Source organism: Girardinichthys multiradiatus, chromosome 23 (assembly GCF_021462225.1).
Source record: "Girardinichthys multiradiatus isolate DD_20200921_A chromosome 23, DD_fGirMul_XY1, whole genome shotgun sequence".
Taxonomy (NCBI): Eukaryota; Metazoa; Chordata; class Actinopteri; order Cyprinodontiformes; family Goodeidae; genus Girardinichthys; species Girardinichthys multiradiatus.
In genome coordinates, this window is record NC_061815.1 from 47,570,978 (window position 1) to 47,596,209 (window position 25,232).

Here is a 25,232-nt window from a genome sequence, read left to right on the forward strand (position 1 = left end):
ATGCAAAAAGACCTTCAGCTGGGAGTTGAACTCAGGACCTTCTTACTGCAAGGCAACAGTGCTACCAACTGTGCCACCATGCAGCCCTGAGTTTTACACGTTTACTTTTACACGTAATTGAACTTTGATGACATTCTTTTCTTAATCTATAACGTCAATTTGTTGATGGACCCAGCGTTGCCAATAGCAACTTTAACTATTCTGTAAATATCTTCCACACGGTTTAGGAGTGTGTTCATAGTTAGAGGAGAAAACCTAAACCTCTGCTCTAATTCATCCTAAAGGTGTTCCGGAAGGTTGAGGTCAAGGCTGTGCAGGGCAGTCAAGGTTCTCCACCAAGCTTTATACACTTGTAGCCATGGAAGTGATTGGAGCACCAGCATTCATTGATTTGGTGGAGTGACCAAATACTTTTGGCAAAATAGTGTATTTGTAACTAATTATTGAATTATTTATCCATTTAGTAGATTTGGGCACTCTGACCCAGTATACCAGACACCTTGATTCTACTGACATGTTCACAATACATTTTTTATATTTTATATTTTTATATATTTTTCAATGCACCAACGTGTCTCCTCCCTTTCCTGACTTTATTGTTCTTTCTTCCTGTTTTACATCCTACTTGCCAGACAGGAAAGCCATCAATGACAAATCAGGAATGTTTGCATGCAATCTGTTACTGATGTTAATATCAAAACATGGAAGAAGGCATGAGCTGCGCATCACAAAATTTCATAAAAGACCAATGTGCAGGATGCACCTCTGCCTTCTCTCCCTGAAGCCCTCCATGGAACTTAATCTCCATGATACTAAATTCCTTTAAATGCACTCGTACCCGTCGTCTTCTGCTTTATCCAGGACCGGGTTGCGGGGGCAGCAGACTCAGCGTGTCCTGGGCCGTCCCCTGGGCCTCCTTCCGGTGGGACGTGCCTGGAACACCTCCCGAGGAAGGCGTCCAGGAGGCATCCGGTATAGATGCCCGAGCCACCTCAACTGGCTCCTCTCGATGTGGAGGAGCAGCGGCTCTACTCCGAGCCCCTCCCGGATGGCCGAGCTCCTCACCCTATCTCTAAGGGAGTGCCAGGCCACTCTACGGAGGAAGCTCATTTCAGCCGCTTGTATCCGGGATCTCGTTCTTTCGGTCATGACCCAAAGTTCATGGCTATAGGTGAGGGTAGGAACGTAGACGGACTGGTAAATCAAGAGCTTCGCTTTCCGGCTCAGCTCTCTCTTCACCACAACGGACCGGCACAGCGCCCCCATCACTGTGGCAGCCGCACTGATCCATCTGTCGATCTCCCGCTCCATTCTTCCCTCACTTGTGAACAAGACCCCCAGATACTAAAACTCCTCCACTTGAGGCAGGAACTCCCCTCCAACCTGAAGAGGACAGGCCAACCTTTTCGAGAACCATGGCCTCGGACTTGAAGGAGCTGATCTTCATCCCAGCCGCTTCACACTCAGCTGCGATCCGCCCCAGTGCATGCTGTAGGTCTTGGCTAGAGGGGGCCAGCAGGACCACGTCATCTGCAAAAAGAAAAGACGAAATCCACTAGTCCCTAAACCAGACCCCCTCCGGCCCTTGGCTGCTCCTAGAAATCCTGTCCATAAAAATTATGAACAGGACAGGTGACAAAGGGCAGCCCTGCTGGAGTCCAACATGCACCGGGAACAGGTCCGACTTAGTGCCGGCAATGCGAACCAAACTCCTGCTCCGCTTGTACAGAGATCGGATGGCCCCTAGTAAAGGGCCCCCGATTCCATACTCCTGGAGCACCCCCCACAGGGCATCACGAGGGACACAGTCGAATGCTTTCTCCAGGTCCACAAAACACAGGTGGACCGGTTGGGCAAACTCCCATGAACCCTCAAGTACCCTGCAGAGGGTGTAGAGCTGGTGCAATGTTCCACGGCTGGGTCAAAAACCACACTGCTCCTCCTGAAGCCGAGGAGAGAGCCTGTAGAGCCTATACCCTCTACAGGGTACTCGAGGGTTCATGGGAGTTTAAATGCATGTGAGATTAAACAAACGTGAAGGAAGAACCAATCAAATACACTCTACATCATACATGACAGAGAGCTGAGACTTTGGTACTGCATTCATAATGTTAGTGAGCTGTGTAGCTTGGAAATAGTCTATAAATAAGCACTGTTCCTTCAGCAGCTTTAAAAAAATAAAGAAAAATACAAATAAGGTGGCCTTCAACCAGTCAGGAAATTTTCTTTAAGGGTTTCTCTAAAGGTGAATCGGCTGTTCCACTGGTGCTGTCAGAACCAGCTGGAGCTTAACCCGCTCAAGACAGTGGAGACAATGGTGGACTTCCAGAGAACACCCTCTACACTGCCTCCCCTCACCATCCTCAACAACACGGTGTCTACTGCAGATCACTTCTGGTTCCATGAAACCACCACATGAACACTTAACAGATGGCCCATATATCATACAAATTTGCACCTATTTAACCATGTCTTTCTCTTTTGTAAAAACATTGTATATGTACATAATTAGAAAATGTTTTTTTTTTCCTTTTTATATATTTACGTTTCAAATTTCTTTATTAAATGCGAAGTGGAAGTCAAATTCCTTGTTTGTGTCACAAACTTGGCGAATGAAGCTGATTCTGATTATGTTGGCCTTGCAACATACATGGCATTCAAACTGCACTTCTTTATTTGTAATTAAGCCATCAGACTGATGAGGCTCCAACACCTGCCATTTCCATAAGAATTAATTTTTAACTGTTTTAAAGTCACAGCAGGAATCATTACTTTCTTTATTTCTCCTTAAACCTTAAACCTCCTTAGGTTGGAGTAGTTTAAAACCTTCTTGTTGACCAGCATAGGTATGGATTATTAATAGTCAGACTACAGTAATTTCTCACCATTGTTGTTTCCTGAATCGAGCCAAAGCTATTGATGAAAATGTTCACTCTGTCCTCCACCGGAATTCCTGTTTCAGAAAGAGAAAATAAGAGATTTTAGTATTTAGTGTCATTTTTGATAGTAGCACCACCATGTGAACAAATGCATCTCAAAAAATTATAATATAAAAAATGTTGTTGTTTTCAGTAATTTAGTTCAAAATCATAAACTCCTATGTAATACAGATTGATTACATACTAAGTGAAGAATATCTATTTTTATTTATCAAATAATTTGAATACTACATAAGACCAATGAAACAATAAAGTAACGCTCCCAAATACTTATGGGCTCCTGTATCAATGCAGCGTGGCATGGAGGCGATCTGCTTGTGGTTTTGCTTAGGTGTTCAAGAAGCCCAGGTCTCATCGTCCTCTTGAAAATACTCCACAGATGTTCTATCAAGTTTAGGTCAAGCAGTTTGCAGACCAACCAAACACAGTGATACCATGGTGACTAAATCAGGTATTTGTATCCTCATAAAGCAGACAGACACATCAAGCGTTTTGATATTTCCGGGTTATCAGCTGAGCTGAGTTTGGATTTAAAAAAACAGTGCAATGACTTGGCTTTCCAAATCATCACGAACTGTGGAAAGTTCATACTGAACCTTAATCTTGGGTGTGAACACAATAAAGATATGTTTATATTTCCAGACCACTTTCACTGGTGGCCGGTGAGTCGTCTTTCCTAATTTGTCAATCTGAACACAGGCCATCTTGGGACACACTTGTTGGGACCCACAGCCATGGAAACAACATTACAATTCCGGTACAAACTTTTCTGGAACTTTCAAAATAAATTGCATTTAACTGACTTCCAACAACTGAGGAAAGGGGGGTAGCAGCGGACTTCCCATGATGCCACTGGCTGTATAAAAGCACCCCCTTTCCAATGGTCCGATCTCTTTCCACTCTGCGGGACCAGAATAGGGGAGGCCCAGCACGCTAATGTCTCTTTGCTTCTCTTCAACTGGATCCAAGGGTGTCATAAGATCATGTGATCATATGCACAAGATAAATAGAAATAAATCACTGTCTGCGTATCTGGTGATTTTCATTCATGAACGGGGTAATCAAGGTACAAGCATTGCTTGACTGTTCTCTCTGACATCTGCAGAAGCGAACTGTTTCCAGAGAGTTCCCAGCACGACACCGAGTGCAGCAGTTTCCCAAGGAAGGACAATGGAGGCCGCATCACCGTGGTAACGTGCAGTTTAGTGGGCCCGACAGAGCGGCCGCACCTTCAAACCCCTCCGCCGCTAAGGAGGTTAGCTGTAGCTAACCATTGTTCACTGTGGATGCTTTCTTCAAACTTCGCCGTCCCAGACAGCTTTCCTCAGCATGGTCAGAGGTTAGGTTTTGGCAGAATAATATAGAAGTGATTTAGATTGAAATTATCTAAACATTTTTCATTTTATCAAGTTTGGTTTTGTTTGTGTGAAACTCAGCTATCTTAGTGCTAGCAGAATATCTGCAGCACATGTGTTCAGGTTGTGTTCTTTGTTTGTGTGTTTTTAAAGTTAAGACAAACTTTATTTAACGGATGATTTTAAACAGAAGGTTGATCATAACGCGCCGTCCGCGCTTATGCATTTTAACCCTTTTATTAACCCTGGTAATTTGAAGGTATCTGTTTGATTCCGGTGCTAAGCTAGCAGCTTCTTTTGTTAGCTCAACTGCTAACCAGTAAGAACATGTGCTTACTACTAAAGAGTATTTAACAGAAAGGTTGTTAGTTTTCAAGCTAGTAAATAATAGTCCCTAAACATTATTTTACTAAATTTGATAACTAAGTAAACACAATTAAGCCCCATTTCTCCAGAAATATTTGGCTCTTTTCCCAAAATACTCCCTTAATAATATTTCTTTAAATATTATTTTAATAAATAAAGGCAGCTAATGAGACACCGTTGAGAATTAGTCATCCAGAAGGTTGGTTTTATTCAGTAGATCATTATTTAAAATATTATTTTATTAAAATAATATTTTATTTGATCTTGCATTGTGAATGGTTGCCTAAGTTAGTTCCAAGACTAACTTAACTTCACTTCCAGGTTCTTCAAGATAATCCTTGGTTCTCAAACATAAACATTGCATGGTAATGTTGCATCACTCTTTTGGTCATGGTTTTCAATCATCCTTAATTAACTTGTTTATATTGTACATAGCACATTAGTCTTCCCTATTCTTTAATTCTGCTTGGTAGTTTAGTTGGATTGTTTTAGCAGAGTAAAGAGTTTGTTGATTGAAATATGTTTGACTTTGAGTTGACTTATTTTTGTTAATACATTTTTGTATTTTAAGAAATTGTGTGAATTCATTCCATATATGTGCAGAGTTTATGCTGTTCAATAATGTCAGAGCTCGTCTCACACCTTTCTATTTTGTCCTAATACCATCGCCTTACTGGGCTGGTATTCACAGGACAACCCTAAACAGACCAAAATATTATTTGATAAAATATTAAAATATTAATATTAAATATTAAATAATATTCTCAGATTAATAATCATAACACACTGAAGGACCACCCAGTGACCTGATGTGACTCAAGCAGCAAAGTTATTACCTGGAAAGCTCTTGGTTAAAAATAAAAGGGAAATTCCAAACAGCGTTAGAAAAGCAGCTCCGTTTTCTACTAATCCAAAGCCACTATATTGCTATCAGGAGACCAGTTTACTATGGATAAAAGTTTTACTGCTGAAATCCCTCTTAGCCAGAGGCCACGTTCAGGACTAAACATGACTCAAGAGTGACTTCACACAAGGTTTGTGACAGTTTTACTTCATGTCCTGGATACATTTGTGTGTGGCAGCCCTTGAAGCACTGACTTCAGCTGTAGTCTAAGCTCTTGAAAGGGCTTTGCTTTACAATCCTCTTTAGACTATGGTTGTCCCTAGTTAGACTGTGTCAAGTCAAGTCAAGTTTATTTATTTAGCGCTTTTCAGCAACAAGGCACTCAAGGCACTGTACATAAGGAAAAACATTACAATGATACAGAAAATCAAACAACAGAGGTAATTAAAAGAATTAAGAGAATAGAATGATGGATAAGAAAATGAAAGGAAAATTGGACTGAAAACTTAAGATAGGGTTAGATAACACATTCAAAGGCCACACTAAACAAATAAGTTTTTAATCTTGATATTAAGCAACTTAGGGTTTCGGCGCTTTTACAGTTTTCTGGCAGTTTATTCCAGATTAGTGGAGCATAAGAACTATAAGCTGCTTCTCCATGTTTAGTTCTGATTTTGGGTATGCAGAGAAGATTTGAGCAAGATGACCTGAGAGGTCTGGCTGGTTGATACACTGACAACAAGTCTGTAATGTATTTTGGTGCTAAGCCATTCAGTGATTTATAGAGTAACATAAGTATTTTAAACTCTATTCTTTGAGCTACAGGGAGCCAGTATTGGGACTTTAGAACCAGGGTGATGTGCTCCACTTTCTTAGTTCTAGTGAGGACGCGGGCAGCAGCGTTCTGGATCAACTGCAGCTGTCTGATCGACTTTTTAGGCAGACCCGTGAAGACACCGTTGCAGTAATCAATTCTACTAAAGATGAACGCATGAATTAGTTTTTCAAGGTCCTGCTGAGACATTAGTCCTTTAATCCTGGAGATGTTTTTTAAGTGATAGAAGGCTGACCTTGTTACTGTCTTTATGTGCCTCTGAAGGTTCAAGTCTGAGTCCATCACTACACCCAGGTTTCAAGCCTGACTGGTGGTTTCTAGCTGTATCAACTGAAGCTGTGTGCTAACTTTTAAACGCTCTTCCTTTGGTCCAAAGATTATTACTTCTGTTTTGTTGTAGAAAATTTTGGCCCATCCATGCATTGATTTCTTCTAAGCATTTACCAAGTGCTTGAATAGGTTCATAGTCACCTGGTGACATCGTAACGTATAGCTGTGTGTCGTCTGCATTGTTATGATAACTTACGTTGTTGTTTATTAAAATCTGAGATAGGGGGAGCATGTAGATATTGAATAGGAGGGGTCCTAAGATGGATCCTTGGGGAACGCCACATGTGATTTTTGAGGTCTCTGATTTAAAGTTACCTACTGACACAAAACAGTCCCTGTCCTTCAAGTAGGAATTACACCAATTGAGTGCTGTACCAGAAAGGCCGACCCAGTTTTCCAGGCGCTCTAATAAAATGGAGTGATCAACAGTGTCGAATGCTGCAATAAGGTCCAATAATACCAGCACTGGGGTTCTTCTACAGTCTGCATTTATACGGATGTCATTGAACACCTTGACAAGAGCAGTCTCTGTACTGTGGTGAGCAGGAAGCCTGACTGGAAGACATCGAAGCGGATGGTCGTTGTTAGGAAGTTGTTTAGCTGTTGAAACACAGCTCTTTCAATAATCTTACTGATGAAGGGGAGGTTTGATATAGGCCTGTAGTTCTGTAGTAGCAGCTTGTCCAAGTTGCTCTTTTTCAATAGAGGTTTGATAATTGCTGTTTTTAGGGCCTGGAGGAAAACACCTGACAAAAGGGACGTGTTTATTATTTGTGTTATTACAAGCAAAGCTTTCTTAAGGAAAGCTGTGGGTAAAACATCGAGCAGGAAGAAGAGCTTAGTTGGTGTACTTCTATGTTTTTGTAGTTTATTTGGTGAAATTGGGAAATTTTGTCAAAATCAGTTCTAGTTGGAGACAACTTTGGTACTGGAGTTGATGTGGATGTGCTGACTGCCCCTCTGATCTTTTGGTAAATTATTTAGCAAACTCATTGCAGGCCCTGGTAGAGTGGAGTTCAGATGCTACAGTTAAAGGAGGGTTTGTTAACCTGTCGACCGTGGCAAATAATGCACCAGCATTGTTAATGTTTTTGCTGATGATCTCAGAAAAGAAAGATTCCCTCGCATTTTTCAGTTGAAGGTTATATATGTATAGTCTCTCTTTATAGATAATATAGTGAACCTGGAGTCCAGTCTTTCTCCACCTGCGTTCAGCTTTTCGACACTCCTTTTTTTCACTTCTGACTGGTGGAGCACTTCTCCATGGAGACATTTTCTTCCCAGAAACGACTTTCACTTTAATTGGAGCAATTGAATCTATGATGTCCGAGATTTTAGAATGAAAGTTATCTACCAGCTCATCTACAGTGTTACAGGGCAAAGTGGAGGTAGAAGAGTAAATCTGGTTAAAGGTTTCAGCAGCACCGTCCTTAAAGATGCGTTTTCTTATCATGTCTCTTTGGCAAACTGAGTCATTGCAGATGATGCTTTCAAAAATAACAGAAACGTGGTCAGATAGAGCAACATCAGTTATAGACACCTTGGAAATGTTTAGACCCTTAGTGATGATCAAGTCCAAAATATGTCCCTGTTTGTGCGTTTGCTGTTTAACATGTTGAGTCAAACCAACATTTCTAAGAAAGTCACATAGATCTATTGCACTTCTGTCTTCAGGATTGTCCATGTGAATGTTGAAGTCTCCCACAATAATTAAACAGTCATAATCACCACATATCACAGATAAAAGTTCATTAAAATCACTGAAAAAGTTTGTTTTGGACTTAGGAGGCCTGTAAATATTCAAGAACATGGTTCGGACCGGGCTCTTTAACCGGAGAGCCAAATATTCAAAAGAGTCAAATTTGTCCAGAAATACTTTTTTACACTCTAATAAAACTTTAAACAAAGTGGCCCTCCATCCACCTTTTCTTTGTTGTCTGCTCTCACAAAGAAAACTGTATCTCCGAGGCGTCGACTCTATCAGAATGGGAGCTTCATTAAATTCATGTAACCATGTTTCTGTTAAAAACATAACATCAAGATCGTGGTCAGTAATGAAGTTATTGATTAAAAATTATTTTCCTGACAAAGATCTTATGTTCAATAACGCCAGTTTATATGACTTAGTTGCTGATATTAACTCTGTGTCTGGTTGTACCTGACAGTTTACGGCTTTTTTCTTTATTGTGGTTCTCCCTGTTTCTTGTGTACCTTTTGCTACCTTACTTTTTTCATCCACACAAGTTTTGGTTAATATTCTTCGAAAAAGTATTCTGTAAAAAGTCAGTTTCTTTAGCAATGACATGAAAGGTATCAGTTACTGTCTGTTGGACAACTGTTAAGTCAGAAGTCTTTCCCAGTAGTTTTCTTTTGGTCCTATGAAATAGGACCGTTTGGGTTTGTTTTTTAGCTATAAGCCATTATCACTAAAATTTGCAGAAAAAAATGCTCAAAATATATGTTACTCTTTGTGTAATTAATCTATAAAATATATGAATTTCTGATATTGAATTAATTACTGAAATAAATTTAAATTTAAAAAGCTTTTTGGATATTCTATTTATACAAGTGCACCTGTTTTAATGCTGTTGTATATATATCCCTTTTTCATTTACATACCTAAAAGTAATGCTTTCAGGTAAGTTAATTTCTGATAAGATGGAAGACTAAACAATGCAAAACAAATAAAAATGTATTTGCATGAGCCACCCATCTGTTTGTGATGCAAAGCCTGCAAATGTTTGGTCTGGGATTTCGCTCCACTTTACCATTTGGCATAAACCTGTAAAGCCCTCCATAAAACCCAACTCGTCACCCAGCTTTGAATAAATAATTTCTTTTGAGGTGTTCACTGGATGTGTCAAGGAGTAACTCTTCCCTTACATTGATGCACGTAACGCGGAGGCTGCACAGAGCTTTTATCTTAGTTGCATTCATTAAACAAATCGAGCTAATTAATATTCACACATTTTGTGTTTCCTCGTAAATTCTCTATAGGGTCTGTAAAAGCAGCTTGGCATTTCAAAGCTGCTGACAAAGCAATGTCCAACGTGCAGTTCAGATATTAATATGGGAGATTAGGACATGGATATTAAGGGACAGGGAGCTTTCAGCCTGCTCTGAAATCAGGAGCAGATGTCTGGCTGCTAGAGTAGTTACAGGCGTTCAGAGCAAGGGTCCGTCTGCTCCCTACAAATCTAAAACAGAGGCTCAGATACACCTCTACCAACTGTCAGAGAATGGAAGCTATTTGCAATCCACCTGAAGAACGACAAAACTATCAGTCAGATAGACAAAACAGTCAATGGTGACTTCTCTGTTATTTCTATAGCTGTGTGTGGGAGGATGAAGCAGGGTAACACATCTCTACGATATGCACATTAGAATATAAACATTGGAAACATCTGCTTCCTGTTCAGTCAGAACTCAAACTAAGACTGGCACACATAAGGTTCCCTTTAGCTCCAGTTCCCTCAAAGACCAGTTTTTAATGGGTTTATTTCTGTTTCCTAGTAAAAACACAATATAACACAAAACATAAAATATATTTTTTTCACAAAGATACAATTAAAAAAGCAAAATAAAACTTTTAGTATTTTTTTAATCAATCGGGTTCGTGATCTTTGGCTTAAAAGGTCAAGGATGTTTGATCGTCCATCTGCTAATTTTTCTTGTTAGATTCATTGGTGCAGATTCATTGTTGTACAAAATGACAATAAATACAAAATTATAAATTTCAAAGGGAATGGCTTTTAAAGCTTAAAATTATATTTGTGTTGTTTTTATCCTGTTTAATCCAAGCTCTAGGCAAAGTGTAAGAAACATGGATGTTTTTATTGTTTGTAAAGAAATATACTTTTTAAAATTTTAACTAAATATTGATTTGAAACATTCCCATATAATCAACCCCAGAGAGTCTGTCTAACTATTGGTTGTAAGCTAAGACAAGTTTATTTATATATCCCATTTCAAGAACAAGACAATTTAAAGTGCTTTAAATGATGCACTTTAATTATGCCTTCTAATTGCAACTTTGTGGTCTCCCATACTCAATATAAATATACAACAAAAAAGCATAACATTATGGCCACTGACAGGTAAAGTGAAAAACTGATTATGTGTTTGCCAGCTATAAGTAGAGGGGGTAATAACTAGTTGCACTTAGATACATGTACTTGAGAAGCATTTTGGAAAAGATGTACTTCTAGAAGTAGTTTTACAGCACCATACTTCTTATTTGAGTGTTATAGTTTTGAAGTAACAAGCATGTTTAAACCAACATTGCACCAGACACAGAGACACATCCACACAGTTTATGTCAAAGTGGAAAAGGCAGTACCATCTGGAGGTCAAGTCAATATACAGTAAACAATATATACTGTCACAGAAAGTACTGATCCAACATATACAAATTAGCTACTGTAAGAATTGGTTCCACAAGCTTTCTGTTGTGAAAAAGTGTGATTTGTGTTTTTTGTGCTTGAATTGGTTATTTTGTAATGATTATAGTCATTTTTACTACAAGTGGGTAGACTAGTTAAAATTGTACGCAAATAAGCGTAGCATTATATCAGTACATCTTTACTCAAGTAGTGGTAAAAATTAGTTGTCCAAAAAAAAAAAATACAATACTCAAGAATGAATAAAAATGGATTTGATTAAAAAGGCTGGTAACTGATCATAACATCTGATTTAATTTGTGAAAATGAGGTAATCATACAGAAGTTATGTTAAAATTCTGGTATTTCACAGAATAAAATTTAGACTAAAAATAAGTAAAATCTTCACTGATTATCATATTCAGGTAAAAGTGTCCGAAGCCAAATAAACAGATAAGCATAAGGATTAGAGTGAATTTATAAAGGGACAAATTGTGATGTGATGATGGTCTGTATCTATCAAAAGTGATTCAAGACAGGAACATTGGGGAACCAGCGACAGGGCCATTGGCTACTGACTAGCTGATTGATGTGGGGAGCGAAGGACAGCTAATGTGTTCTGATTCACCAGAAGAGCTACTGCTGAGCATTTAATACTGGTTCTGATAGAAAGGTCTCAGAACACCCAGTACTTCTCAGTTTGTCATATATGGAACTGTATAGATGCAATGGTGTCCTGGTCTGATGAATCACATTTTTAAAGCCATAGTGGTAAAGGAATGGTTTAAGGATCACAACAACAAGTTTGAGGTTTTGACTTCACCTCCAAACTCCCCAGATCTCAATTGCACCGAGTATGTGTGGGATGCGCTGGACAAGCAAATTGAAATGCAGGTGCCACCTCATGACGTACAGGATTTAGAGGATCTGCTGCTAGCACCTTGGTGCCAGATACCAAAGCACACCTTCAGGACTCTAGTGGGGTCCATGCCCTGATGGGCAAAGGATGTTTTTCTCAGCCAAAAAAGGTTTAAACACACAACAAGGTAGATGTCATAATGGTATGCCTGATCAGTATACCTCAGCAGAAATTGAACTTTAATGTCTGTTCTTTTACATTTTTAATATACTTCCAACAGAACTATATGCAGAAAAAACTGAAGATGCACATTTGTAATTAGCTTAACAAGAGCCCAGCTAAATTATACATAAAATCAAAAGCAGGGTGGTTATAGATGTGATGGGACTTGCCTTTGAAGTTGGGCCTTATTCTGGGATCGTAGCTGATCAGTAACCTGTTCAAGATGTTACTGGTTGAATTAGCAGGGACTCGAGCCAGATCTTCGGACGACAGCTGTCTGCAAACAAAGAAGACAGAGAGGAAACTTTAGCAGGTTAAATTCCTGGCAGATGAACAGCACAAATGGACAGCGCGCCCACTTCGAGCTGCTTTGTGTACTTTTTGATTAAACTACATCCTGAGAGAGGAACCACTTTGGGATTAAATTGGCTTTTAAAATTTGGACCACCCAACAAATGTTAGAGTGAAGCAATGTTTCAAAATGAGATGTGCTGTTATTCTGAGTTGTTTCCAGATCCTGACTGCTAAAGATGACATTGGCTTGGATTGATGGATGATGTTGTAGGGATCTTAGAGGGCAAATAGGAATAGTCAGGGCCTTTGCAACAAATACTCAATAAATTAACAATGTTACCACCAAATCTGTACACTCAGTACTTGACAAATATGTGTTTTTCTTAACAGAAACATTCACTTATTTTAAAGAGATTACTGTCATACTTTATTTCCATTTTTTTGTGTATCCAACTTGAAAATCTTCTTCTCAATCACCCTAAATAAGAAGAAGCAAATCAAGTGTGTCCTAAATATGAGCACCATAACAGGATGGAGACTTTTACTAAAATTCAGCCCAAAATCGTCTGTTTCTAAAACTTAAAAATAACGAAACAATGCAGCAAAACAAAGACTGAGTGGGATCTGGCAGAGGAAAAGGAGTAAAGCCTCTTCATGGGTGGCAAAGAACTTACTCCTCTCAAAGCAATTTACATACAAGAAGTAAACTTTATGCTCTGAGGATGAGTTTCCTTGATCAAAGTGAAACACACAATTCCCCCGCACAAAACCTATTTTTCTCCTCATTCTGCCTTAACCAGCTCTTTTGACAGCCTCAAGCACAAGAGCTTAACTAGAACCAAGTGGCTTTCTTGATCTGAAGCATTAAACATAAAATATGTCACGCAGCCTGCACATGCCAGTGCATGAAGCACATCAAACAGTTTACTCCTCATTTCAGGAAGCTTCAGTGTGGATCCAATTGTTACCATTTAAGGAAACAGAAAACGCAGATCCTCTGTGGAAGGGAAAATAGACACTCCAAAGGAGTGACAGGTCATGGTGATTCTGTTCAGGAGCACTATTCATCAAATCTCTTATTTATCCATCAGAATCAGAAACACTCTATTGCCAGGTACCACAAAAAAAAAAAAAAAAACATTTTACAGAAATAGAAAATTTCTGTGTCGAATAGTGCAACACATAGTAAACAAGAATAAAAAAGTGCAAAAGATGTGAATCTCATTCTTTTATACCTGGCATATTACTGTGAGTTTGGATTTTGAATGCAAATTTGTTGGTTTCTGAAAAGCTTGTTGCTCTTTTTGAAATGCAGAAACAATCAGAAACACATGATTGATGAATAAACCTTGTATGTGCCAGTTGTACAAGTAGTTAGATACACTTTATCTGAAGCTGAAAAATGAAACCAGTAGAGTTCAGCCAATTTCATCCAAACAGGTCAGCTGGTGTAGCTGTTAATGTGAGAACAATTGAACCAATAAAACCAAAGGTTCACTATGTTTGTCAACTGAAAATATGACTGAAAACCAAAAACTCAAAACATTTCTGTCAATTCCATAAAATAAATGATGAAAGAAACAAAAGAAGATTGTTTGGTCATGAAATAACTCTCTGTGGATGTTTATCCCTTTCACGGCAGGAAGCATGGCTTAGATAAATTGACATTTATCATCTGCATATATGGCATAATCTGTGGCTTTGCATTTAGATAGTAATTTTCCTGGGTTTGAATGATTTTACACTAAAACACTTCAATGACTTTGAACAACATGAACTCGGTGCACAGGTTTGACTTTATTGTGGATTATTCATACAGGTACATCTCTATTAGAACACCGTGAATAGAATACTTTAATTTCATAAAGTGAAAATTGTATATAGATCTGTTGCACATGGAGTGAAAGGCTTTTATGTAATTGCAGTGGTAAATGCAGCAGAACCTGGTACCGGCCCACACTGCGAAAGGTAACAAAAGCTGGTTCAATGACATTGGTGTTACTGTGATTGATTGACCACGAAACTGCCCTGGCCTGAAGAATAGGAACCAGACTTAACAATGCAGATGACTATCAAAACAACCTGGGCTTCCATTACACCTCAGCAGAACCACAGGCTGATCGCCTCCAGATCATGCTGTATTGATGCAGTAATTCATTCAAGTATTGAGTGGATAGAAATGAACATACTTTTAACAAGCCTGAAATTTCTGTTTAAAATATTGGTTTTTTTTCTGGTTTTTTTGTTTTTTTGCCATCTGTACTCTAGAGCACCGGGGATATTTTCTCTGAAGTGACAAATCAAGCTTCTCTGTCTGGCAGAAGGATAGAAGAATGCCTGAAGAGCAATACTTGCCTGACTGTATTATACCAAGTGTAAAATTTGACGGAGGGAGTATTATGGTGTAGAGCTGCTTTTAGCTGTTGGACTTAAGCGTGTAGTTCCACTGACAGGAACCCTTAAGTCTGGACTAGCCTGACAGAACCCTGACCTAAATCTGATAGAAGACCTTTGGAATAAATTAGAGGTGAGACTTCAAGCCAGACCTCTGTGTCTGTTGGTGCCTGATCTCATAATTCCTGAAAGAATGGTCAAATATTCCCATAAACACACTTACAAAACTTGTGGACAGCTTAAACAGAACAGTTCCTGAAGCTGCAAAGGATTGACCAAGTGCCCCAAAACTCAGGACAATATAGTGTGTATTTATATTCACTGAAGGTTAGTTTTTTTTAAATAAAAACTACTAATACATTTTAGTGAGGGGCCTTTGGGACTATTCCTTTATTGGTTCACGTAGTGAAAATGACCCGCAAAAGCTAGTTATGCAGGAAAGTGTTGTTGTCAGCCTAAATTAGTAATATATGCCAAGAGACACATGTGGAGGATATTACCACATACAGCATGACAGGCGTGGTATTTGTTCTGTACTTACGATGGACAGTAAACCTGCTTCCCTTTCTTTTTCCCCTTCTTAGTTCCTTTATCTTTGGCAGATCCTCCTTCTAGACAAAATGAGAGGACCAGGAGGAAGATGGCAAACTTCTGCATCTCCATTCTGGTGTAAGTGGAGCCTGTGAAGTATAAAGCAGTTTAATTACAAAGACACAAATTCAAAATTACTCAGGCAGAATGCTGAGTAAAAAAATAGAACTTGCCAGTTTCTTTTTAGGTTCAGGGTTACTTTAACCCTTATCCTGAGTGGAGACATATTCCTTGCTTTCTTTGCTTTTATTTCTTTAAATGATGCATAAACATGTTCTCTTTTCAGATGACACACATTCATATCTGGTCAATTTAAGTGAGAAAAACTGCAGTAAGACGTAAACATGCCTTATTAAACTTAACATCTTATGACAAAAAACTACAACTAATAAACTCAAAAATGCTCTCATACATCCACACTGATTTTTTTCCTATGTGGGCCCATTAATCAGTGAACAACCATGGTACCTGTGTGATTCATGCCCTGTATTAGAAAGCTGTGCCCTTTTATTGCATAGCGACACCAGAGATAAACAGTAAAGCCAGCAGTTTCCCCCTCCAACCCCAAACACACACTCTGCCGGCAAGCCTGTATATTAACTGAGGCAGTTTAGTGTCTAGACAGAGACGTTCTCCTTCCTCCTCACTGCCTCTTTAACTCCGTCTGCTCCTCGTCTGGACATAGATTATTAGCTGCCTTTGGAGAAATTATTTTCTCAATTGTATTTAGTTTCTTTTCTCTAAATGCAAGCATTTCCTGTTGACCATAAGCAACACTTTATAAGGTTGACAAAAACAGCAACAATGGTGGCTCACCAGCTCATTTCTTACAAACGTTCCAACCATAATCCTCTAATTCTTTCTCTCTTTTAAAAGGCCTACATTTTCAGGTTTTCTAAAAACAAGAGGACAAAACAGTGTAAGATTAAAAACATGTATGCATCATTGTCAGGGGATTGAATGAGTTTTATTCCATCCATCTGTCTGCCCATTCATCTGTTGCCTTCCACATACCTGAGATCAGGTCAAGGGGTAAATGTTCAATTATTAAAAACATACATCAACAAAAGGATGTATGTGGACCAGGAGTCCATTCTGGTTTAGAACCATGGCTTCAAACATTTAGGAACTCAAGCTAATACTGGCTGCTTCATACTTGGCTGCAAAATGCAAAATGCTCCAGTGCATGCTGCAGCTCATGAACTGTAGACACAACAGGACCACGTTTTCTTCAAAAAGCAAATATGAGACCTTGAAGGTCCAGAACCAGACACACTCTCTCCTTCTGCCTTGAGATCCAATCTATGAATGCCAAAAAAAACATCAGTGAGAAATGGCAGCCCTGGCAGCTACATTCAATTCAGCTTATTCATAATGTGCCAATTAAGGAGTCCTGAAAGACACAATATTAAAAAAAAACACAGTCCAAAATGCTAAACACAAAACACAAAAAAAATAGTTCTCACAATATTTAATCTACACAAGTAAATAAATAAATGACACTTTTTTTGTTTAAAGCTTAGAAAACTGAATGATTTAAAAACATATAAAGCTTGTTTTAAGATATGAAGATGAACACAGATTTAAATAAGAGAAAGAGCTATTTAAAATTAGGGGCAGGGTATTTTAGGTTATCAGTGAAATACAACCACATCAGTTATTTTCAAATTTGTTCACATTTTTATCAGTTTTGGTGGACTGATATTTTTTTAATTCGTCCATTCTCGCAGGTAGATGAAGCCTGTTCCTGTTGTCACTGGGCAACTGAAGATCCAATTAACCTAACATGCATCCTTTTGGATGGTCTGAGAAAGCCAGAGAGCACATGAGAAAAGGCAGAAGGATAACATTACAGCTCCTCACAGAAAGACCCTATGCTGGGATCTAAACTCAGGACCTTCTTATTGAGAAACAACAGTGCTAAAAACTGCACCTTTGTCAAGCTCCCAAGTCAGCATGAACATAAAAACTAAGCAGAAATATCACGATCTAAAAGACTTTACTCAACCATGGTGCAGGATTAGTCCACACTGCAATAATCAACGCTCTGTTTTACTACACACGATGCTAAACGTGCAGAGGTTGTGTCACACAGTGACTCACGTTTCCAGCCTAAAGGCTCAATGTTCATGTTCAACTCTTGTCTTCCAACAATGTCCAAACGCTCATGTTTAGTTGCAAATACCCACAGTTTTAAACCAGCAATTGCGATTTTGAACCATTTACGCGATTAAGTTAAAAAAAACTTACATAATTCGCATAATTCTATTGAATATTTGAATGCACAAGTCTTTAAGACCCTGACCAAAGGCCTGTCCTCAGCTCATATCAATATGCCAAAAAAAAAAAAAAAAAAAAAATCAAAAGAAATTACGAATCTCCTCGAAGCTCTTCCAACCTGTAGCTGCTCCTCGCTTGCAGTCATCTTCTAACAATAGAAAAGTATAAAGTTGACGCTCTGAGCATCAGCGGAACAGACGGACGGGAGTGAGAACTAGACAGCAAACCGCGACCACCATGACGGGGGATGCAGGAAGGTGATGGCAATGCAAGGGTGTGATTTCACTTCATGCTATGAACACACAAAACACATGAAAGCCGTTAATCTCTAAATCTGCACAGCTCCACTCACCTTTTTGGGGATGTTTTCTGTCAGTTCTTCAGAAAGATAAACCCAGAACAGTCGAATGTGCAAGATATCCCTATCAAAGCCTCACAGACCATTCGTTGTCTTTCTTTTCCATTTTGTTCTCTGTTCAGCTCTGTGAAGCAAATTGTTGAGCGGATATTTTTGGGGAAAAGTTACATCTCGGCAATTTGCCAATTTTTGTGGTTGTTTCCGCGCCCGCTGGTTGTTTTCTTGGGAATCGGAGTGTATATGGCTGCTGCCCTTTCGCCTTAGCTCGGGATGCCCAAGATGGAGGCTTGCGTGTACCTGTCATGCAACATGCGCAGTAGCGGCATCGTGGAGCTGGAGAGCATCACTGCCATCAGCACCACGGACAGCCGCCCCCCGCCTCCTGATCGGCGGCCGCTGCGTGACGCCAGCTGAGCGGAATCCTGTCACACACGTGATGTGAGCAAACGCTTCTATTTATGGCAGCTTCAGCTTCTGTGTGAGACGGTATGAGACCCACGGACGCGATCCGGCCCACGGACATACTCCTAGAACGTATGTCGCAAAACATGGATGCAGCCCCAGTTCAGTCAGCAGGTCTCTCATTCGGCGGAATGCAGTAAATTAGAAACTATTCATACCAATTTATTGAGATTAAAATCTGAAAGGATAATAAATAAATGTCTGACCTAATATTATCTGGTAGATGCAAGTGTTGCACCGCGTTGCAATAATATGCGTAACCTTCAAACTTTTCCTTTTTTAACCACTCCGTTCATTGTATTTTATTGGGATTTTGTGTGATAGACCAACACAAAGTAGTGCATATTTGTGAAGTGGAAGGAAAATGATACATGGCATTCAAACGTTTCCACAACTAAGAATCTAAAAATGTTGCAATTTCAGCTCCCCTTCGCACTGATGCCCCTAAATACAATTAAATGCAAAATTGCCTTCAGAAGTAACATAATTAGTGAACAAAGTCCACTTGTGTGTAATTTATTCTGAGTATGCATACAGCTGTTTTGGGCCTCAGAAGTTTTTTTTAGAGACATTTGGAGAATAAATAGCACCGTGATGACCAATGCACACACCAGACAAGTCAGGACTAAGGTGTGGGGTAATTTAAATCAGGGAATACATTTTTAAAACAAACTTCCAAGCTTTGAACATCTAACAGAGCACTGTTCAGTCCACCATCTAGAAAAGGAAACAGTAGAACTGGCCAGCCCATGGCAACTCTGGAGGATGCATCACTGAGGTGGGAGAATCTGTCAACAATACAAATATTAGTCATGCACTCCAGCAATCTGCGTGGTGAACAGTTCAAATGTACTTTCTTCCATATCAAACATTTGGAAGAAAGTACTCTGGTGAAAGGGGACTAAAACTGAATATTTTTTCCGACATGTAAAATACAGTGCGTTGCCAAAAGCTAATTTTTCATTTCGCCCTAAACAAATCCCTACTAGAAAATGGTAGAGGTCACCTCTTTGAGCTCTTGTCTGTCCATTAAATCACATTTCAGAGTTAGAATGGAGTGGAAAGTTATTTTTACCGTGGTATCAGAGTAGGTTGATATTATGTTCCTCCAACTGACTATACTATGAAGAACGGATGAACTGATGACTTCCTACTTTTACTTTTGAATGTGGACTTTTTGGCAGGACACCAAAAAGTTACGAAAATCCAAAACATTTGCTCAATATTTTCATGCTATTTATTTTTATATTCATTTCATGGATCATATACTGCATAGAACTTTTATGTGCCATGAGATTAATATTCTTCACACTAAGGAACATTTTGTGCTGAACAGAGTTTTATATTTGTTTTATATTTTATTGCACAATGATCTACAGATGTTCCAGAGTCCCCTTGTTCAACTTTCTCTCACAAGAAAGAAAACGCTTCTGACGTCAGCCATAAATAAGAATTATTTAAAGAAGACTGGCAATACGCTTCTGAAGATTTTCATCTGTTTCAAAAATAAATCTTTGTCTGGATTTGGAAATCCTTTCCATGAAAAAAAACATTCTCTTGATTTTATTTGCAGTCAGAACTTATCTACACAGAGAATGTGTTTCATTACCAAGAAGGGTTTGTATTATTTTTCATTCACAAGGTACACACACACGAAAGGAAACATACAAGAACTCTGAAAACCAAAACAATTTAGCTCACAATTTTAATTAATGTCAGTCAACACTCCACACTAATTCCCATAGTATAATGTTCTGGTTTTATTTTAAGAAACAAGTTAATCAAATTGTCATTCATATAGATAAATAGCTTATGACCCAGGCCATGGTTCTGTTGTTGCACTGAAGATACAATCAGTTGAGCACAAATATTCTTTTGTGGTGATTAAAACATGGGTGTGATGCACAACAGGGTGCAGATCCAGGAATGTGTCAGACTGAATTGTTGCAATCTACTGTGATCTAATATTATCTGGCATGCAAATGCCTCCTCTGCTACTACTTCTCTACTGGAAACACTGGTGTCATCAACAGCACATCCAATTCTCTATAAACTGCTTAGTATTGGGTCTGTTTTCATTTTAGAAGTAAGGGGTGTTTTTTGTAACTGAACCCACTGAGGCTTGGTGGACAAAACAAAGCTCATCTCACAGGAACTCTCAAAGTGAGAGATATATCGCAGGAATGCAAATTGAAATAAGACGTTACAACAAAGAGCAAAGAGAATAAAGGAATGTTTTATACAGAGATATATTGGTTGTAAATTGATTACAGGTTGCATTTTTGTGTTAGAAGTTCTGTTCAAATTAAGAACAATGGAACCATACAATTATCTGATGTTTCCACTGAACATAAAGACTTGGGTGACTGTCAACCAGTACATCAAATAGCTGAATCAAGAATCACTGTCATTGATTGTACTAATTCATGGAACTTAGAAAGTGTGGAAAGATTTGTTGAAAACTTCATAATACATGTAGCATGAGCTCACACTCAAACGTTGAACTTAAATATACTAAATAAGATAAGAAAATTACCATTTTATATGTTATAACTAAGAAATTATTGGTGATTGCTCAATACTTTGCACAACTCCCTATTGTCAACCGACCAACACTTAATCCTCTCCTGCAGCATTTTAAAATGATGAGGCATACAGAGAGATGGATCTTTGGCCATTCCTCTTTCTCTCTTATCTCGCCATGAGTCTTGGGTCATCTCCTTAATCTTCTTTCTTCAGTTCAGCCCACAAGTTTTATACAGGATTTTGGTCTTGGGACTGAGATGCCCATGGAAGAATTCATTTGTTTTTGGTGAACCATTTCTATGTTGACTTGGCCATGGGTTTTGGATCATTATCTCATTGGAAACCTCCAGAATGATCGATTTTTAGCTCACTGGAAGAGTTTATCAGGTTTTTATTTTATCTGTTGGAAACTCAAAGAGCCTATGATGTCCTGCCACAGGATTTTGAAAGAGAAGCCAGCCCACAGCATCACAGTTTCTCCGCCATACTAACCAGGGAGCATGAGATGCCTTTCCACATATTTATCCTTTGTTTCAAACCCAACTGTATTGTCAAAATGCTCAGTCTTTGCTTTTTATACCCCAGAGAAACAGAGATTTGTTGGTATTTGGAAGTTCTTTCAATGTCTAATCAACTTAAAACAGTAAAGTAAAAATAAAAGAGGGTTCTCAAACTTCTTTGTCCCTGGTGAGATCTTCCTTGAATTTGTGCCAGTTTGTTTACTAGCCTGACACCTTCCACCTGCCCTGAGCTTTGATCCACCTGGAAAAGCCTGTGGGAATCAGCCTGGAAATCTGTGGGACAACCTGGAGCTGTCTGGTGTTGACCACCACTTGTCACAGTGGATCCTGGACTACCTTTTTAGAAAGATTGGTTTATAACCAGCTCTTACCAGTAAAACCCAAAGGATTATTAATGTTATCTGTATCAATGTAATATTGACCAGAGATTTTTAGATTTCTCAGAAGGATTCATACATTTTTAGATTTCTTAGCATTTGATTTGTTTTTCTGTGTTCTTTGTGATTGTATTGTAATTGTATGTACAGCGCTTTGAGTGTCTCGTTACTGAAAAGCACTATATAAATAAACTTACCTTACCTTACTTTACTTTACTTTACCTTACCTTACCTTACCTTACCTTACCTTACCTTACCTTACCTTACCTTACCTTACCTTATCTTACCTCAGTGGCCACCAACAGTATCTGAGGACACAGGGCTGAGTCTAACATTTAATAATTGTGAAACATGAACAGGCAAAGAACTACATCTTGTCACTTTGATACCCTCGAATTTCTGCATGAAGACAAAAATCTAGAAAATATCCCAAAGAAAAAGTCCTCAAATTGAAATTCTAAATATTTCAGTGCCCTATTAAATTGATAAATCTATTTTTTTCATTATACTTTCTGTCTTGTATACAACCCCAAACAAACCCATACTGTACATTCTCCATTAAGGCTTAGCCAATCTTGTAAAAAAAAAAAAAAAAAAACATTTAAGCAAATTAGTATTGCTAGCAATCCATTAAGTACAGACATTCTTATTATAAGATTCCTCATTCCTTATTCCTCATTTGTAGAGTGCAGGTTTCCAGTATAATGATGACATTTGGCAGCACAGTGCATCTGACCTCTCAATCATTAAATAAGCAGATAGTTTTGATGGAAGCTGGGTACTTCCCATCAGCTTCAGTTTCATAAGTACAACACTAACCAAAATCACTTTAGGGGCAGTGAGCCAGAAATCTGTTGGGTTAGGAAGCTTATTTGGGAGACAGATTTTCTATTTTAAAATGTTGAGGGCAGAGAATAAAGGTAAAATCTAACAGGTGTAAACAGTGACCTGCTGTGAACATCATAATACTATCTTTTCTCTGCTTCAGTTTGAATTTGTTCACTGTCTTGTTGAGTTTGTGATATATTATAGTTTAACAAGAGAACATTAACATAAATGTATAGGGCACCACAAGCTTTAGGTTTACTTTTTTATGTACAGAGGTGAAATGCATGAAAAGCTGGATAAAGAGTGATCTATCAAATGAATAGCATAACTTTTACAGAATTTGATGTATATGATTCTAAAAAATTTTATTAAAGTATGGAATAATGCTTTAGCATGTGTTAAATTATTCCGAGTTATTTCACCAGAGAAGAAAGCCAATGTTTCTATACACAGAGCGGTCCATAAACCTAGGACCAAATGTAATAAAAACCATCAGTTGTTCTGGTCTGATAAATCAGTCTCTTTTCCAACACATGGATGGTAAGATGCATGTGTATCACTAACCTATGGGATCACCAGTTCTCACATCTGACATCTAAATATTCTAAGCGATAAAAATAGGCTTACCCCCTGAGTTTGTCACATTCATATCCATTTAACATCAGGACTAATCATGTATTATTTTAAAGGCAAGTCAAATAAGAGATACTTTCACACATATTCACATATATTTATAAAATACTTTTGAGCATAGAACTTCAGGGTCACAAATATATTCATGAAAGTGTCCAGGTGTGTGTGTGTGTGTGTGTGTGTGTGTGTGTGTGTGTGAGATGGGGTGGCATACTATTGAGCAGATGGCCATAATGATAAGGCATAATGATTGGCATAACATATTGACCAACAGGTTATTAACCCAATGGTTTTAAAGAAATTTCACTCTTCAATAATTTTGAGACAAGAACAAATCTGGTGGAGAAAAACTTTATATACTTTAACATAACTTTAACTTTATAGTGTTCAACATAGATGTAAATCAAAAATACTTCAGATGCTTGTTTAAACACTTACTTAAACTTAAACAGAATAAGCAGATTATAAAGTAGATCGGTGGATTATTGTAATACATTAAAGTAGAAGAGTATTTAGTCTAGAAAATATTTTGACATTTCCTTTCCAACTGTAAAATTACATTTTTCACAACATTTAGAACTAGAAGAAGTTTGCTCTGAGGGTCCTTGGTTGTCTGTAGCCCCAAGGGGCACCACCAGGGGGCTCTGGTTGCAAAGCGAAGTGCAACTTGGGGCAATTGATTACAAAGTGGCCATGCTATCTATGGTTTGTTTACAAGCAAGAGAACTTATCAGTTTCACTATAAATAATAAACTGACCTCATATCCACAATCAGACCAGTAATCTTCAAAACCCTGTTATTTGCCCCTCCTTAATGATAGAAATGTTTCAGACATAAGGATGGAAATAAAGAATTTTTCAGAACAAAATCCACAGATGTTGCTTAAGGATTTAAATTGAGTAATCTCAAAAGTCTTCCCCTTCTGAGCTGAATAGATTTGGAATCCTTGTGAAAAACAATAATTAGTTTTGTCATTATTTTGCTTTCCTAGGAACAAAACTTACAATTTCTTTAATAGTTGCTCTAATCTTTTGTAAGCAGTGATTGAAAAGCACATTTGTTTGTTTGATCGATTATGTACCCAAAACAAATAAAGCAATCCTCAATATTCATCTGTAAGCTGAGAACTGATTTATTTATTTCATGCACATGTTGGATGTAGACCCCTTCCACCAGTTGGCCTGTCTTTGCCCAAAAGCTGAGACTCAAATGGTTTACCTTGTTCTTAATTCTCTCGTTAATTTAATTTTCTTATATCAGTGCCTCCACATTTTGCAAGACCACCATGGAAGTGGTGATCAAATGTGGACAAAGAGACAAAATACTCAGCTCTTGCAGGCAAAACCTCATGGGGTGAAAGACTGTGTGCACATATATATATATGAGTGTGTGTGTGTGTGTGTGTGTGTGTGTGTATGTGTGTGTGTGAAAGAGAGGGATTCCACAATGTGAAGTGCTGACATCTGCTGCAGGCCCTTGCAGAGCTGGAATGTGATACTCTCCTTTACACAAAGGGTCTTAGCCCTTCCAGCAAGCACATGAAGACCTCCATTTGCCCCCCTCAAAAGGGGCAATATAGTTATGAAATGACTGTATCAATGTGCCATGCCTTTTTTCTTCAAGCAATTTACTTTGATTAAAAACACAAAAGAAAACTCCCTTCAAACCTTGATGGCACAAAGAAGGCTGCTCTCTGCTGTCTTTGAGGTGGTGGTTTCTGGGATATGCGAGACTAGGGGTAAATTGCTGGAGCATTGCATCATGCGTTGAACTCAATAGGTTCAATATGTCTCCAGAACTTCTTTGATTGTTGTGTCTGTGCCGCAGCAGACTTAACC

At 38.4% G+C, this 25,232-nt stretch overlaps 1 protein-coding gene across 1 annotated transcript in view; it reads right to left on the reverse strand.

The window, feature by feature from the left end:
- glrbb (glycine receptor, beta b) overlaps positions 1 to 18,577 on the reverse strand; it is a 33,596-nt gene extending 15,019 nt beyond the window's left edge. The window contains exons 1-4 of the mRNA XM_047354588.1: positions 18,041 to 18,577; positions 15,359 to 15,497; positions 12,300 to 12,406; positions 2,886 to 2,953 (exon numbers count right to left, since the gene is read on the reverse strand). Coding sequence (XP_047210544.1) covers positions 2,886 to 2,953; positions 12,300 to 12,406; positions 15,359 to 15,480 — 297 coding nt within the window. The 5' untranslated portion in view covers positions 15,481 to 15,497; positions 18,041 to 18,577. The remainder of the gene's footprint in view (positions 1 to 2,885; positions 2,954 to 12,299; positions 12,407 to 15,358; positions 15,498 to 18,040) is intronic.
- Between the last annotated feature and the right edge of the window lie 6,655 nt (positions 18,578 to 25,232).